This window comes from Crassostrea angulata, chromosome 6, assembly GCF_025612915.1.
Source record: "Crassostrea angulata isolate pt1a10 chromosome 6, ASM2561291v2, whole genome shotgun sequence".
NCBI lineage: Eukaryota > Metazoa > Mollusca > Bivalvia > Ostreida > Ostreidae > Magallana > Magallana angulata.
In genome coordinates this window covers 17,876,222-17,890,501 of record NC_069116.1, presented here as the reverse complement: position 1 = coordinate 17,890,501, position 14,280 = coordinate 17,876,222, and the positions used below count along the sequence as shown (strand labels likewise).

The 14,280-nt window shown below is 32.4% G+C and overlaps 1 protein-coding gene across 1 annotated transcript in view; it reads left to right on the top strand.

Annotated features, from left to right (window-relative positions):
* The window catches only part of LOC128188342 (GTP-binding protein REM 1-like), a 38,126-nt gene extending 24,546 nt beyond the window's left edge, over positions 1–13,580 (top strand). The window contains exons 2-4 of the mRNA XM_052859324.1: positions 9,519–9,601; positions 10,682–10,877; positions 12,161–13,580. Coding sequence (XP_052715284.1) covers positions 9,519–9,601; positions 10,682–10,877; positions 12,161–12,411 — 530 coding nt within the window. The 3' untranslated portion in view covers positions 12,412–13,580. The remainder of the gene's footprint in view (positions 1–9,518; positions 9,602–10,681; positions 10,878–12,160) is intronic.
* The last annotated feature ends 700 nt before the right edge of the window (positions 13,581–14,280 follow it).

Sequence of the window (14,280 nt, the reverse complement as noted above, 5' to 3'; positions counted from 1 at the left end):
CAACGATCTGTACAGCTGTTGACTAATAAACAATACAATACATTGCAGTACATAAATGTTTTGTGAGAAGTGAGAAAACAAACTGTAAATTCAGAATGGTTGCGGTAAACATGTAAATTATTTAATGTATGATAATGAAGCACTGCATGATATGACGTAATTATTGGAATTCTCTGGTCGTAAATATCCAACAGATCAACATTGTTTTACGTCTATGTATGTTTGCAATGCGAGAAAAGCAACAACAGCTGCTGTTAAACCAAATTTATTGCTAATAGGTTAGCATTAGCCATTTGGCTGCAAATATTAATATTCAAAATTTAAAAAAAATCATTTTTCTTTGTATTTTTTATTTCTTCTTTTCTATCGAAAAGCCAAAGATACATGTATATATGAGAATTAACACGAGTGCACGTTAGTATTATTTTATGTCATAGAAGGCAATGTCAGTCTTTTTCTTTTTTTTTTTAAACTGTCACTGAAAATAAAAACAATGATTAACACAATTGTTAAGATAACAATGATTCAAGTTTATTTTACATCTTTCATTATTAATCATATGATGCATATAGATATATTGAAAATATGAACAAAACAAAACAAATTCTGACCTTATCCAATCGAGGAAAAGATTCGTTTCAAGGTCATTCCACAAATTTCATTTAAACCGACATCCACGTCTTTGTCTGTCAATTTTGTCTGGGTTTTTTCATTAAGTTCGATGTTATTGGCTCTATACTCAGTCTGCTCTTTCGAGGGTTTTTCAGTCTTTGATAACATATTCAAGTGGAAAAGAGAAGAACGAATAATTTTTTAATAAACAAGACTAGTGTCTATAATACACGACAAGCTGCAGTGCAGTTATTAGTTGCAATGGTTTCCTACGAAATCTTCAATACCCTACAATGAGTGATCGAGCCCCAGAAATAAAGACGCGGTGTACTATAATTACCAGTTATAAAAAATAAACCGAAAACCTCTAAATGGGTATAGTCCACTAATCCATTTTCCATAGGCGGTAATGTTAACGTCAGGGTTCATAGCTCCGGCCCTAATTTTTGTTCAGCAACGAGGGACCTCTTGAATGAAAGCTCATCAAATTGTCTCTTTCCTGTTAAAATTTCGTGGTGTGAAGTCAGATTCGTTTTCCGGCAAAATGCGTCTGTATTGAAAAACTCTGAAAATGAAAGTAAAAGTAGGGAATTTCACAAATTTGGAAAGGGTGTACATCTAACAATTTCAATTCTTTTCTTCAAATGATAATTCAATTTTGACGCTTGCTTTTAAAATTGCAAATCCTCTTTTCTGACATGTGTCAAGCATTTTGATTTAAAATGTCCCAATAAAAGTATAATTATACACTCTGCAAATATAGGAACTATTTTGCTTAAAGGCACTACTTTGTTGTCCTACCGATTCTAAAAATAGTAAGAGGGATAAACCCAAAAGCGTGCAAAATATGATAACGGTAATCTGAAGCCAATTCAGTCTCAATTCAATGTCTTATTTGTACAGGAACTAAACACTAAACAAGTATTCCTTTTACAGGGATGAAATGTATATAATATTGGAAGTCAGTTGTACTATAAATAGACATAATAAGATCTGTCGGTCTCCTCCGAATTAATATTCTTCCGCTTATTAAAAAAATGTAACTCTATATAGAAGTTGGCGTCTTGAGAGGAAGCCTCGTAGCACTAAACTTTGCATGAAGCTGTCAGTACATTAACACAATGTGCGATGGATAATGTGTTCACAAAAAGTGACATTTGCCGGATGCCTCGTATGGAATCCACTGTGATCCCCAAAGCCCGTCACAAAATCTCTCTGACCAAAATTCAAATCTATGTATTGGCTTTCTTACATGTACCTTGCGAAAAAAAGAAAAGAAATCAAAGTGGATAGCAGATGTGTCTGTGGTATTCTAATTACTGTGAAAGGAAACGCATTGATTTATTCTGAACAAAGATTTCCTATCTATTTTATAATCATAGGATGAGGTTATTCATGTATTTCAGGACAGATCATTAGATAACCGTGTTTTTCTAATTTTAGCATTTATTTATTAGATTATATTTCTTGGTTTAATAATACATAACAAAGATCCACGTTTTGTATTTTAATAACGAAGCTATTGAGTGGGACACGTGGGTTGGGATTCACGAAAGCGAATCATAAGCAAACATTAATTGATTATCTCGTAGTATTTGTCTTTCTTTTATAAAAGTCGGTGAATATTTAAATACTGAAATCTGATTGGTTTAGACGCAGTTCATAATCCGTTCTATTACCCTAAGCGTTAGCAACGCACTTAGCAACGGGTAACATTACAAATTGTTACATGCGCGAAAATTATGCGCGTACGGTTCGCCGTAGAATTCACGTTATTCCTATGTAAAAGCAGTTAAGTTTTCTTTAAAATTAAGACATTCAGTATAACAAAATAAATAGTGCCTGTTTGGGAGGATAACAGTTAAAATTGACACCCCTCGAAAACCATTGTCAACCTCCGCTTCGCGTCGGTTGACAATGGTTTTCTCGGGGTGTCAATTTCAACTGTTACCCTCCCAAACAGGCACTATTTATATACTGTTATATTATTCATCCTTTTATAAAGATTAGAGACATTTTCAATGGGGAACCATATAAATGTGCGTCATTTTCTCGTGTTTTTAAATCAAATTAAAAAAAAAAAACTTGTGAGAACCTACGCCGATCTCATATTCAGGAAGAATATATCTGACTGAGGCGCATTAAACAATTGAGCTGCGCTGTCTGCAGGCTCTTAAGGGTGTTTAATGTAGAGGGTACTTAAAGACTTTCAACAAAATGTTTCTAAAAAAAAGCCAAAAGTATAATATAACATTGAGGTGCCTCTTTCTTTTGAACTTTTAGAGACTATAATTGTGGGTTTTAAAAATAATGATCGGTTTTGGTCCATCGCCATTATACTGTTATATCATAGCTACCTGGAAAAATGAACCATTAGCTCTATTGTTTCTGAAAATAAAGTGTTATATTTCATGAAATGTGAAAACACAGTTTACATGCATGGTATTTGGCGAAATTGTGGAAGAGACAACGAATCAATAATACAGAAGCTCATTGAAAACGTCTGTCACAATAAAGCGTTTGAAGAATACAAAAGAGTGAATTCGAATTATTTAGTAATAAAAAAATCAAGGCTACAAACAATTCGCTAATATAATGGAATCTTATTCTTCTGCGTCGTGCTTGCGAGTGAAATTACAATATCACATTTCTTACAACCAATGAATTATTCAATGAATATTTTTACAGCATTTGACACTATATTTTGGTTTTCCAATTTAAAATGATATTTTTTTTATCAGATCAGCCATTCAGAAAATCAATTGCAAAGAGGGACGACAAAAAAGCATTTTGAATTGTTTATGTGCTACAAGAAATTGAAATCTTAGAAAACAAAGCCAAATTACCACAAAATTAGAGGCTGTTGCTCACAATGTCTAACATAATCAAACAAACTAGAAATTCATATCTATTCACACGAACTTTATGATATTGTTTTATTCAATGGCTGACCTAAGGAAGTCAACAATTGACCATTTTGACGGTTTGTTTGACGAAATAGATGAGAAATGCATCAGCTAGAAAACATTCACTGATATGGAAGCAAGCTAGTATTCAGAATTTGCAAGTTTGTGTGACCAATGATCTTTCAAGAAGCGGTGTCCTATGATTAATATAGAACAGTACTAAATGGGCCCCTAGATTAAATTTTTGACCTTCCTGCTAAGGATTCGGCCTACCCGGGTCTCTTGCAGACACATGTGTTTTTAGCCGGGCTCTGCTGAAAGTAGAGTCCTGGCTGTAGGCAGGCAAATCGCCAATGTTACTATAAATAGCACAACTTCAAAAGTAAACAAAAAACCAAACAGCGTCAAAGTAAAAGCTTCCGCTATACCAAATAGTTACACAAAGATTTTGTCCAAAGTGTCGGCATTTTGTTTCTTTTTTTTAATTTTGAGAGAATTGTTTATCTTTTTTAGTTTTCTTATTAACAAGATTATGCATTTTGGACAAATACAATGCGCATGAATTTCCATGAACTACTTTGCTGCGCGTTGAAGAAATGGGGGTTGAATATAGAACGCTTGTTGCAAAATTCAAGGCAGCAACTGCTGAACTTTTTTATACTAGACAGACATATTTTTTGTTGTTGATAGCCGCTTACAAAATTTGGTCGCTCTCTGACGCTTTGCCGACATTAAAAGCATTTGTGTGTGTGTGTGTGTGTGTGTGTGTGTGTGTGTGTGTGTGTGTGTGTGTGTGTGAGAGAGAGAGAGAGAGAGAGAGAGAGAGAGAGATTTTTAGTCTTTACTACACAATATGCATAAAGACACACCAAAAGAGCCCGGCTTTCAGTACTTCAGTACTTTGATTATACAATGTAAGCATCATTATCTGCTTTTAATAATGACAAGTGTTAAACTGAAACCAGCTTTCAGCGACAGTCAGCAGTAATACAATTGATTTGCTCTAACGTATATGTTTACTAATTATAATTTCAATAACCTCTTGATAATTACATGTACACTGTAATCTTATACAGTATTTAAATCTAATTAGAAGCTAGCGAAGATAAAACTAAATGGTTAATTAGAAACTTCTCTTTTTTCATCAGTGGCGTTTATAAATCAAATAGTCAATATTGTTCTTGGATTCAAAAGGATGTAAAGGTAAAATTAGAGTTCCGCCTTCTCAAGAGAAATTAGATTACTATTTCTTGAATAGCAAGCTTTAATCATAGCAGACCGTTGATTTGTATGAGTTGATCGTGGACTCAGGTTACTCAGTCTTTATTGTAGGTTGTACTCTGTGTATAGATTTTGCAATAAGACAATTTGCGTAGGCAAAAAAAAAAAATACGTTAGCCTGAATTGTACGGATAAATTCTCCTACAGTTTTCAAGATAAGAAGTTGTTCTTTTTCAAATCAATTGTACTTATATTAGAGGTGTGCATATTGCTAGGATTTTGATTTCCGATAATTTATGAAAAAAAAACAGCTTTTGAACTTAGTCATTTTTTTGGCAAAATATTGCATATAAGGTACTCCATTTCACTGATACGGGTTGACATGGATTATGGATACAGTTCACATGAATGAAAACCCGGTTTGCTGTCACACTGACAGCTTTTTATTTATTTATTACTCTGTTAGTATCTTTATTTGGTACACTACGTCGTATTTCTTGGAGAATGTCTTGCATTTAAATGCTAATCTAAATATTCTTCATATGTTATCTTTTTTCAAATACACTGTATTTCCATAAATGTTTTTCAAAAATAAAATGCGTGAAGCCTCAATATCTATTTAACATTAAAGTTTTAAATTTCAACTTGAATCTGGCTCTTCTAACTTTAAAGTTAGAAATTCCAACGTTAGCTTTTGCAAGAGTAAAGTAGAAAAATCCAAGATTAATGTTGGAAGTTTAAATTCCAACTAATAGTTGGTATTTTCAGAGAATTTTTTTTTTCACAATATGGCGTTTATTCGCTTCCGTAAAATATACCAGCATTACAGTATTTCCAAAGTTTTTAGCGATATTCTAAAAGACCATCTCTTTCACATCGTGCAAAAAAGTTTTTACGGTGTTTTAAAGACGGATAGCTTAACACCAGACTAGTGTTTTGTTTGAATTCTCGCCGCTAGGTGTCGTTACATAACCAATTTTCGGCCTTGTGAGAAATGTCATCGGCGCTTAAAAACACAAACTTGCTTTATACAAATACTAATGGCCTTTGTTTAAGAATTTGATTTGTTGTGTCACATTTGTGATGTAACTTGCTTGTACCGGTGTACCTGCGCTTTGGCTGCAGGATGTCAACTAGATGATTTGCATCCTGAAGCTCTGAACCAGTTTAATTATCCAAAGAACGCTTCGGCGATCAATGTTCTTTAACACTGAAGTCACAGTATATCTAGCGAGAAACGAAAAAGTCGCGTAAGCACACTGACGACTTCTTCTCATGCAAAATACCGCATATTCTGTTAAAAAAATTTCAAGGGCCTTAGCATGTTACTATCTGAAGAATGGCACAACAAAACTGTTAATCGATAAGCAAAAATCGGAAAGTAATTTCCCTTAAATCTGAGAAGACTGCTTTAAGTAGCCTCTAAATTTCGGATTTTATGTTGGAGTTCTCTCCAAAAGGAGTATTGAATTCGACTAACTACATTACGTTCCTTAATAATTGCTGTTAGTCGTTCTACTATCCGCTGTGTGACGTCACAGGCATGACGAACTACTGATTGTTTTATACGCATCAGCAAATAGCCTGATGCAACATCTGTCTGGAAGAGCATTAAAGATTCCATCTCAATGAATTATTTAAAACAATTGAATTCGTATCAAATTGTTAAAATTTGTGTGCATTGTTAGCACTATACATCAAAATCAATTTAACAAAACTTCAATGACTATGAAAAAGAAAACAGAATATTAATATTTTCTTGCTTCCCTGTTTGTAAAATAAAGAATAAATCATGTTTACTTTTAGTATAAAATGCCGCATACCATTGCTTGTTTAGGATATGTAAATAAATTTATCCAAGGACCAATCCATAGTATCAATGTTTTCCCTGATTTTGCTCGGTCGATCATTATCACTTCTAAATTAGTAAGCGCCTATCGTCGCACCCCAACTTCAATGGAAAAGTGCAACAACTCAAATCATTAAACCATCCACTTTTGAACTTTTTATATACTTGTTATCTCATTCAAATACTGTTTTAGCATGCATGGGCATTCGCGCAATCAAATTGCACAGTGTCAGGAACTTTTAAGAATTGGACATGTTGCTTTTATGTGCACTCGCGCTTATCATTGCACAAAATTTAATGTTCATCTGTCACCAAGTGCATACGTGCATATCCTTTGTACAAGACTAATCATATATTTAATATATTGTTTTGCATGTCTGTGTGTTCGTGCTTACCCACTGTTCAGTAAGCTTATGATATTGTCAATTTGTTTGATTTGCTATGAGGCAGCCCATTGGTAACATCAAGTCACTGCGGCCAGCAACGCAAAACCAGAATAAACCATCTGTAATTTACAGTCTTCTTTTTCATTTATTTATTAGGTATCTTGGATTAAGTGTGATAATATGGTAAAAAGGTACCTTTGCATAGCAACACCTCAATTCTGACAAAGTTTTAAATCACTTTCAACTATAATTCTGCCAATAGCTTTTTCCTTGGTGGTATAGAAAGTGTTTTTTTTCCCTGTTTAATAATATTACTGGTATTTGTTTTTGTCGTAAAGCAACATACGGCAGACATATTATTTGTGTAACGCCAAATGTGGAATTAAATCATTAATGGTATATGTTTTCTTGGTTTTATGGCCTGTACATGACTCATAATTTCAGTGAATTGCTTCGAAACGAAATATTTTTGATTTAAATATTTGAATGGAACAATATTTATGTAAGACAATACTTAGTATAACTCACAAATATTTCAATAAAGTGAGGGTTCTGAATAAAATATTATTTTTTTCGTAATATTTTTGATGACGCTAGGAACCAGACTTCAGAAATGAGTCAGAAAATGGTCTACAATAGCACAATTATTTTAATAAAACAGTTCTGTTCATAAGAAGCTAGTTTATTCAACACTCTCAAATCTCTTCTTTCATAACCAATTACCCAACGAAATGCAATTTTCAGTTTGCAAAGTAAACAGGAAAGTTGGCGTCACACATGTAAGGAAGAGAATATCAGAATAGTGCAAGTAGATTGTATAGAGCAGAAAGTCTTTAATTTAATCTGGACTAAAGAAAATCTTAAAAGTTTATAAATTTAAGAAATTTTCAAATTTCTTTTACAGCAGTCATCGTTTCTTTTCATATTTTTATAACGTTAAGATAGCAAATGATAGATGATTTATTAAATAATATTTCTAACACAGAACTTTGCAGTAGTTATTTAACAATAAAATAGTTTCTTATGTGATTCATGCGGGATATAAAAGTGGCAATATTTATTTTTTTTATATCTCTCTTTTAACAAATTGATAAGTTGATTGTAAAAATTAAATTAAATTAACTAAATCACTGTTAATGTATATCAGTACGTTAGCTAAAAGAAATAGACAAATCGTCTGCTATTGGAATTTGAGTATGACATCATCATAAAAGCCATGATTCTTTCGTGTAGTCCGTGATTTTTCTTAGGCCACTGTAGGTTTCAACCAATCGCTAAACGGTACGTGGAGATCTTGGTCTTGTCAATCTCCTGTCAGTTTCAGTCGCTGTATGTTTTGACCAATCGATAAACGGCGCGTGTACATTTCAGTCCTGTCAGTTCCAGAGCAATGACTTAACAATAAGTTTCCGTAAAAAATAGAGGGAATTATACACGGTAGATGAATATATTGCAATAAATGTTATAGACACTAAGTGAACTACAAATTTTTTCATTATTGCTGATTAGATTTGTAAAGAGCTAATCAGTCTTACAATAGAAAAAGTGCAGTACATTGGAACAATGGAGACACGTAATGTTTCCGAATTTGTTCTATGATGTAAGCATCTCCAGTAGCTAAGGGCGTTATGTACTTCGTGAACCACATTCCTCCAAATTGGAAGAAATTAGGCGACAGTTAAATCTATGATTAATTAAGTTTGACATTGATCGATTTTTGTCCTATAATTAAAAGTGGAGGTTGAGAATTCGATGTAATATGAATTCTTTCAAAAACTTCATGTTATGTCAACTGTTTCCCTTTTGAAATTCAATATTGACAAGAAAGGCAAAATTTTACAACTGCCGGAAATTTAACTGTCAAACTAACAACCGCCCAAGCTTCTAAAGAGATTATAATACATAACTGGTAATCTTCTACTAATGTTGACTTAATGTCGTTATATATTGTGAAGTTTTAATGCAGTTATAGATTTTGTGGAATTGCATTCATTTTGCAACCCATCAAACAGTTTCCCGCCTAACTAAACCCACAAGTCAGGAACTCACGACTTTGTGATGTTGGTTAATGGGTTCTCTTTACGAGATTACAGTACATGTGATTATTCTGAAACAGTGCACTTAAAATTACTTCTGTGTAACGTTGAAGGTTAATCTTTATTGATAGCTTATTTTGCGCTTATGTTAGTAAATCAAAATAAACCAAGTTTGTGGTATTTCTTGTTTGTTTTCTAATGCCCATAATATTTATATGTGCATTGTTTCTTTTTTTTTTTTTTTGCTGATGAGGATTTTTTTTTCACCTTTTAATTTCACCTTCTCTAAACAGGTAATTTTACACCACCCAAGGTCACTAGTCACTGTCCATACCAATATAATAAGCTTACATAATGGGACAAGTATACGTGAGAGGAATATCTGTCGTGTTTATCATTAATATGTGTGATTGGTCCTGAAATATAGATAAGGGATGATTGATTAAACAAGTTTGTGCACAACACAGCAAGAAAGTAATATTGATGATTTCGTCATTTTCTTTTTCAGACGGAGAGGAGGAGAAAACTGTATCAGTATTACTTAACGGCGAGGAATCTTCGATGTCCTTTATAGATCCTGACGCAGATACTGTAAGAATTAACCTACACAATTCAGAACAATATCACCAATGATCTGTAAACTCATGTTTGTTTTCTTTAGTTTAGATATTCTTTACCAATTATACCTACCTGACTTATGACGTCATCAAGGTATTTTTTTTTCGGAAAGGTGCCTGTATTTAAAGTTATTACGATCTGCAAAAATACTTTAACATTGGTCAATTATTCTTAAGAGGTCCACACGGATAGAAAAAAAGTATCGGGAATTACAGATTATGTATTGGTCACCTTCATAGCACATGTTTGCCACCTTTACTTTTAAATAGACTAACATTACTGTGATGTGATTAAAATACATCCTAAATACTACATTAACGTTTGAGGTCTACTAAGGTCTACTAAGGCTGAAGTTTGTCCTTTGTGGTCAACCAATATCAATCGATTTTGAAATAGTTCACACACAAAGAGGCATTGTCAAAGAATATTAACATGTCTGGTGTATATATAAGCGATGAACTGAAAAAAAGATATCATAATTTTAAAACAGATTTTTAACAAAATGTAATACCTTATTTCTTAAACTTTATTTATCTTTACAGTCGGTGAATCAGCCTTCGTCATTGATTAAAATGTTTTCATAAGGTTTCCTTTATAAAGTAATTGGATAAATTTTGTTTTTTGGATTTTTGTTGATTAATCTGTGTAAATTCATTAAAGTTATAATTGAGAGAGTTAGCTCTCTAGGTTAATTGTTTATCATACTTTTTTCCCTTTTTCATTTTTTTTTCACTTTTGTATTGTCACTCCAATGCATGCAATGTATGTATTATATGTATTATTGTTCAAAATTTTTTTGTGATTTTTCTCAACACTGTAATTTATGCAGTTCAGAGAATAAAGAAATTGTCATTGTCATTGGAAATCAGGAGAAGATATTTGGTTAATGAAATATTGTTGTGTATAGACAGTAATTAACGTTTAAAAAAGGACGAAGTTTCCAAGTAATGACTAGAAATTCAATTTTTCAATTAGATTTTTTAATATAGGGGCCTAACTATAATATAATAATGTCAAAACATTTTGATTTTCATAATTTCTTTTTTTTCACAGGTAACACCAAGGTGCGCCCCGAACTGTTCCTGTATCGATGCTTACGTTGTTGTGTACTGTATCGATGATCGATCATCGTTTGATCGGGCCGTCGATATTCTGTACAATCTACGTAAAGAAGAACACAACGACTCGGCCATCATACTGGTAGCCAACAAATGCGAACTGGCCAGATCCCGTCTCGTATCAACGGAAGGTACGCCCTCTTACCAGACTTTTTTAAGTCTTCTCAATTTTTAAACTATCGAGCTTTTGAAGAAACGTTTCGCAAATGTGATACCTAAAACCAACAACGGAACCGGATTGTTTCTTGTTTTTTTCAAGCCACATTGCGCAAGTTTGATCTCATAAATAATACATAAAGTAGCATAGCAACTGTTGGAAAGTTACTACATGTAGTAGTATTTTTTGTGGGCTTTTCAAGTAAAAAGTAAACGTGGATGTGTTTGATTTCAGCACAAGTAAAGTTAACTATTTTTAAACACTCGAAACTCGATATGCAATTGAGAGAGAGAGAGAAAAAAAAAAGAGAGAGAGAGAGAGAGAGAGAACAAGTACAGTGTAAGATGTAATACACATAGATGTGGTAGGCGGATGTTAATAATTTTTGTAAAGAAAACTTATTTATAAAAATCTGTGTTGATTTTGATACTTAAACCCTCTCTCTGTTGGAGGAGAAGCTAATTGCCATCGATCCTTACAACTCGAGTTATAAGAAAATTAATTCTAGACCATCCATATACTATATAAAAACAACTTGTTTACGACTAAATCTGTTTTCAACCTACTTACAAAAACAGTGACTATCATTGCATGAAAAACTAAAGCTCATATCCTTTGGACACAGGAAGGTGGGAAGTATTTAGATACACCGTAATTCTTTAAAAATAAAAGGTGTTGTGCTTTATTATTGAAATTGGTTTATTTTAAGTTGAGTTAATCACTGGTGGGTTTTGTATAATTTTGTCAGGATAATGCTTGCAAATTGCGTATGTTTTTCCCCGAAGGACAAAGAACATCTATGTCAAGCCCTTTTTATTTTTTATCTGCCAGGGATGTCATTATCCATTTGATAATAAACCTACGCGTGGCATAGTCAATGGTTATCTGAGTATTTTTCTTCTTCAAAATAAATACAACCACCGTTAAGGGCAAATACTGAAATGTCGCCAATGAAAAGTTCATCAGAAGGACAGATAAACAGAGATAATACAGAGGAAGAAGCATTAAAGATTACCTAATATGACAATTTTTGTATGACTTCTCCTATGTGATTAAGAGATTAAATGTTTAAACCATTAATTTCCTCTACATTTTTGTTATTGTCAAATGCGAACTGTTTAACATGATCATAGCTACAGATGGGCAAGTCAAATATGGAATTTGACTGCTATTCTAAAATTACTTTTAAACAGGATAATAGCAGGTCTTTTTTTCATAATCGTTTTAGAATTTGCAACCTTTTGATTTTTGTTTCAGAGGCTCAAGCGGTAGCCAAGACTTATGACTGCAAATTTATTGAGACCTCAACCGTTTTGAACCACAACGTGGATGAACTCCTAGCGGGCATCCTGAGCCAAATACGACTCAAAATCAAACAAAATGAGAAATCCCATAGCAAACTGGAGCAGATACATGGATGTGTGACAAAAAGCAAACAAATTCTGAACAAAATATTCAGCAAAAAAGAGGGAGCTACAAAATCTTGTGAAAATTTGTATGTGTTATAAAAAACAAAAAAGACCCAAAGAGATTTAAATTGTTACAGCGTAAAAAAGACAAAAACGGATTACAATTTTAAAATTTGTAATGTTTTGGATGTTATTAAGTTGGAATGATTTTGCTCTTTATGTGAAAGAGTTGGCATCAGGCTGTACCCGAACCCTGGAAACACTGGAATCTTAAGCGTATTAATAAAAATCATCGATTCAAGAGAGCATCGTGTCAGATACTTTATCCTTTTGAAGTCAACAGGCCTTGTGGATTTAATGACGTATTCAGCATTATTGCTTTTAGAAATCTGTGTTTTCAAGTTTTTGCTAAATGTTGTCATAACAAAACAAGGTTAAAACATACTTGAACGTAAAACAGCTAACCTGAAAGCAGATCCATGTTAATATGCTTTGATTTTTTATTTCATGGATTTTTTTAATGACTTTGTTACTACTTTATCTTTCTGTGTTTTGTGAGTTAAATATATCAAACATTCCATAAATGAGATTCGTGGAATTATGTATAAACAAAAACACAATCAAACAAAAACAATACTTAACAGGAAAAAATACTAAACACAATATAAATGAAATGAAATGAAATCATCTCAACCGGAAGTTAAACACGCCATAGTTCGTTTTACATGAACTTTAGAAATTCTTTTGACTGATTGAAAGTATTGGGTACAAACAAGAAGACTTTGCATTCACAATTGTGGAAAAATATTTACCTTTTTGCTATCTTCAACTTGTACTTTTTACCAATTCACTCTCTTGCTAAAATTTTGGACACCATTGAACCATATTGCTACATTTAAAAGAAAACCAAATTACTTACACTCTATATCTATCATTTAAATTGGGAATTGTGAATTAGCAAAAAAAAATTTTTGGAAATATGTTTGGAAATTACTTTAATATGAGACTTTACCGGAGTAACCTTAAGTTGTCGATGTTTTGTATCACACAAGCCTTGATTATCGGCCGTGTTATATATAAAGATTTATTTTTGTTTGTGATGTGTGCTGATTTTTTTTTAAAAGTTATTATAAATTGTCAATATGTAAATCGTGCCTTTCAAAGCATATGTACATGTAAGTGACTCTGGTTTTACAGAAAAATTGATGATTTTAAAGTATAATTGTATGGAAGAAGAATATCCAAATAAAATAAACATATGGTAAAACAATGGGTTTTTAACTTTTGTTTTTTTTTTCTTAATAGAGTATATAGGTCATCATACATTTATCCTTGAAAATTAAAAATTTGAGATTGCGTCTCAGACAAAGGCAAGAGATTAAAACACAGTGCCTTTAATATTCTTCTGAATGTAATCAACGACACACGATATTTAATCTTGAAGAAATTAAAAGTTATAATTTTGTATTCAATGATGCAGATTTTGGACATGTTGGATTGTGGTACTATGAAAAAATGACAATAACAAACTGTCAACCATCTCAAAAATCCATAAAACGAAATACAAATTCAAAGCAGAGCAACACGGACCTCTAAATAGATAGATGTAGAATATATTGATTACGTAACAAACTGCAGACTTTCTTTTGCAGACAATTTCACCAGTACGTCTAGTTTTTCAGAAATATTACCATGAGCATTTGAGATTTAATTTGTTAAAGGACATTTGTGGATAAATCAAATCCCTTGTGTTGCATACTTAATTCGAAAAGCATGATTACTTAGAATCTTGGCTATGGAAACTGTCCCCTATAATACATTTTTATTTTATTTAAATGGGTTACTCTTTTATCTAAATACCAAATTGAATGGTTTCTTTTTTGAAAGGGTTATAGATATTAAAACGTTATCATAAACAAAAAGCAACTTGCTATCGGTGCAGACTACAACAAGAATGAATCTATATGG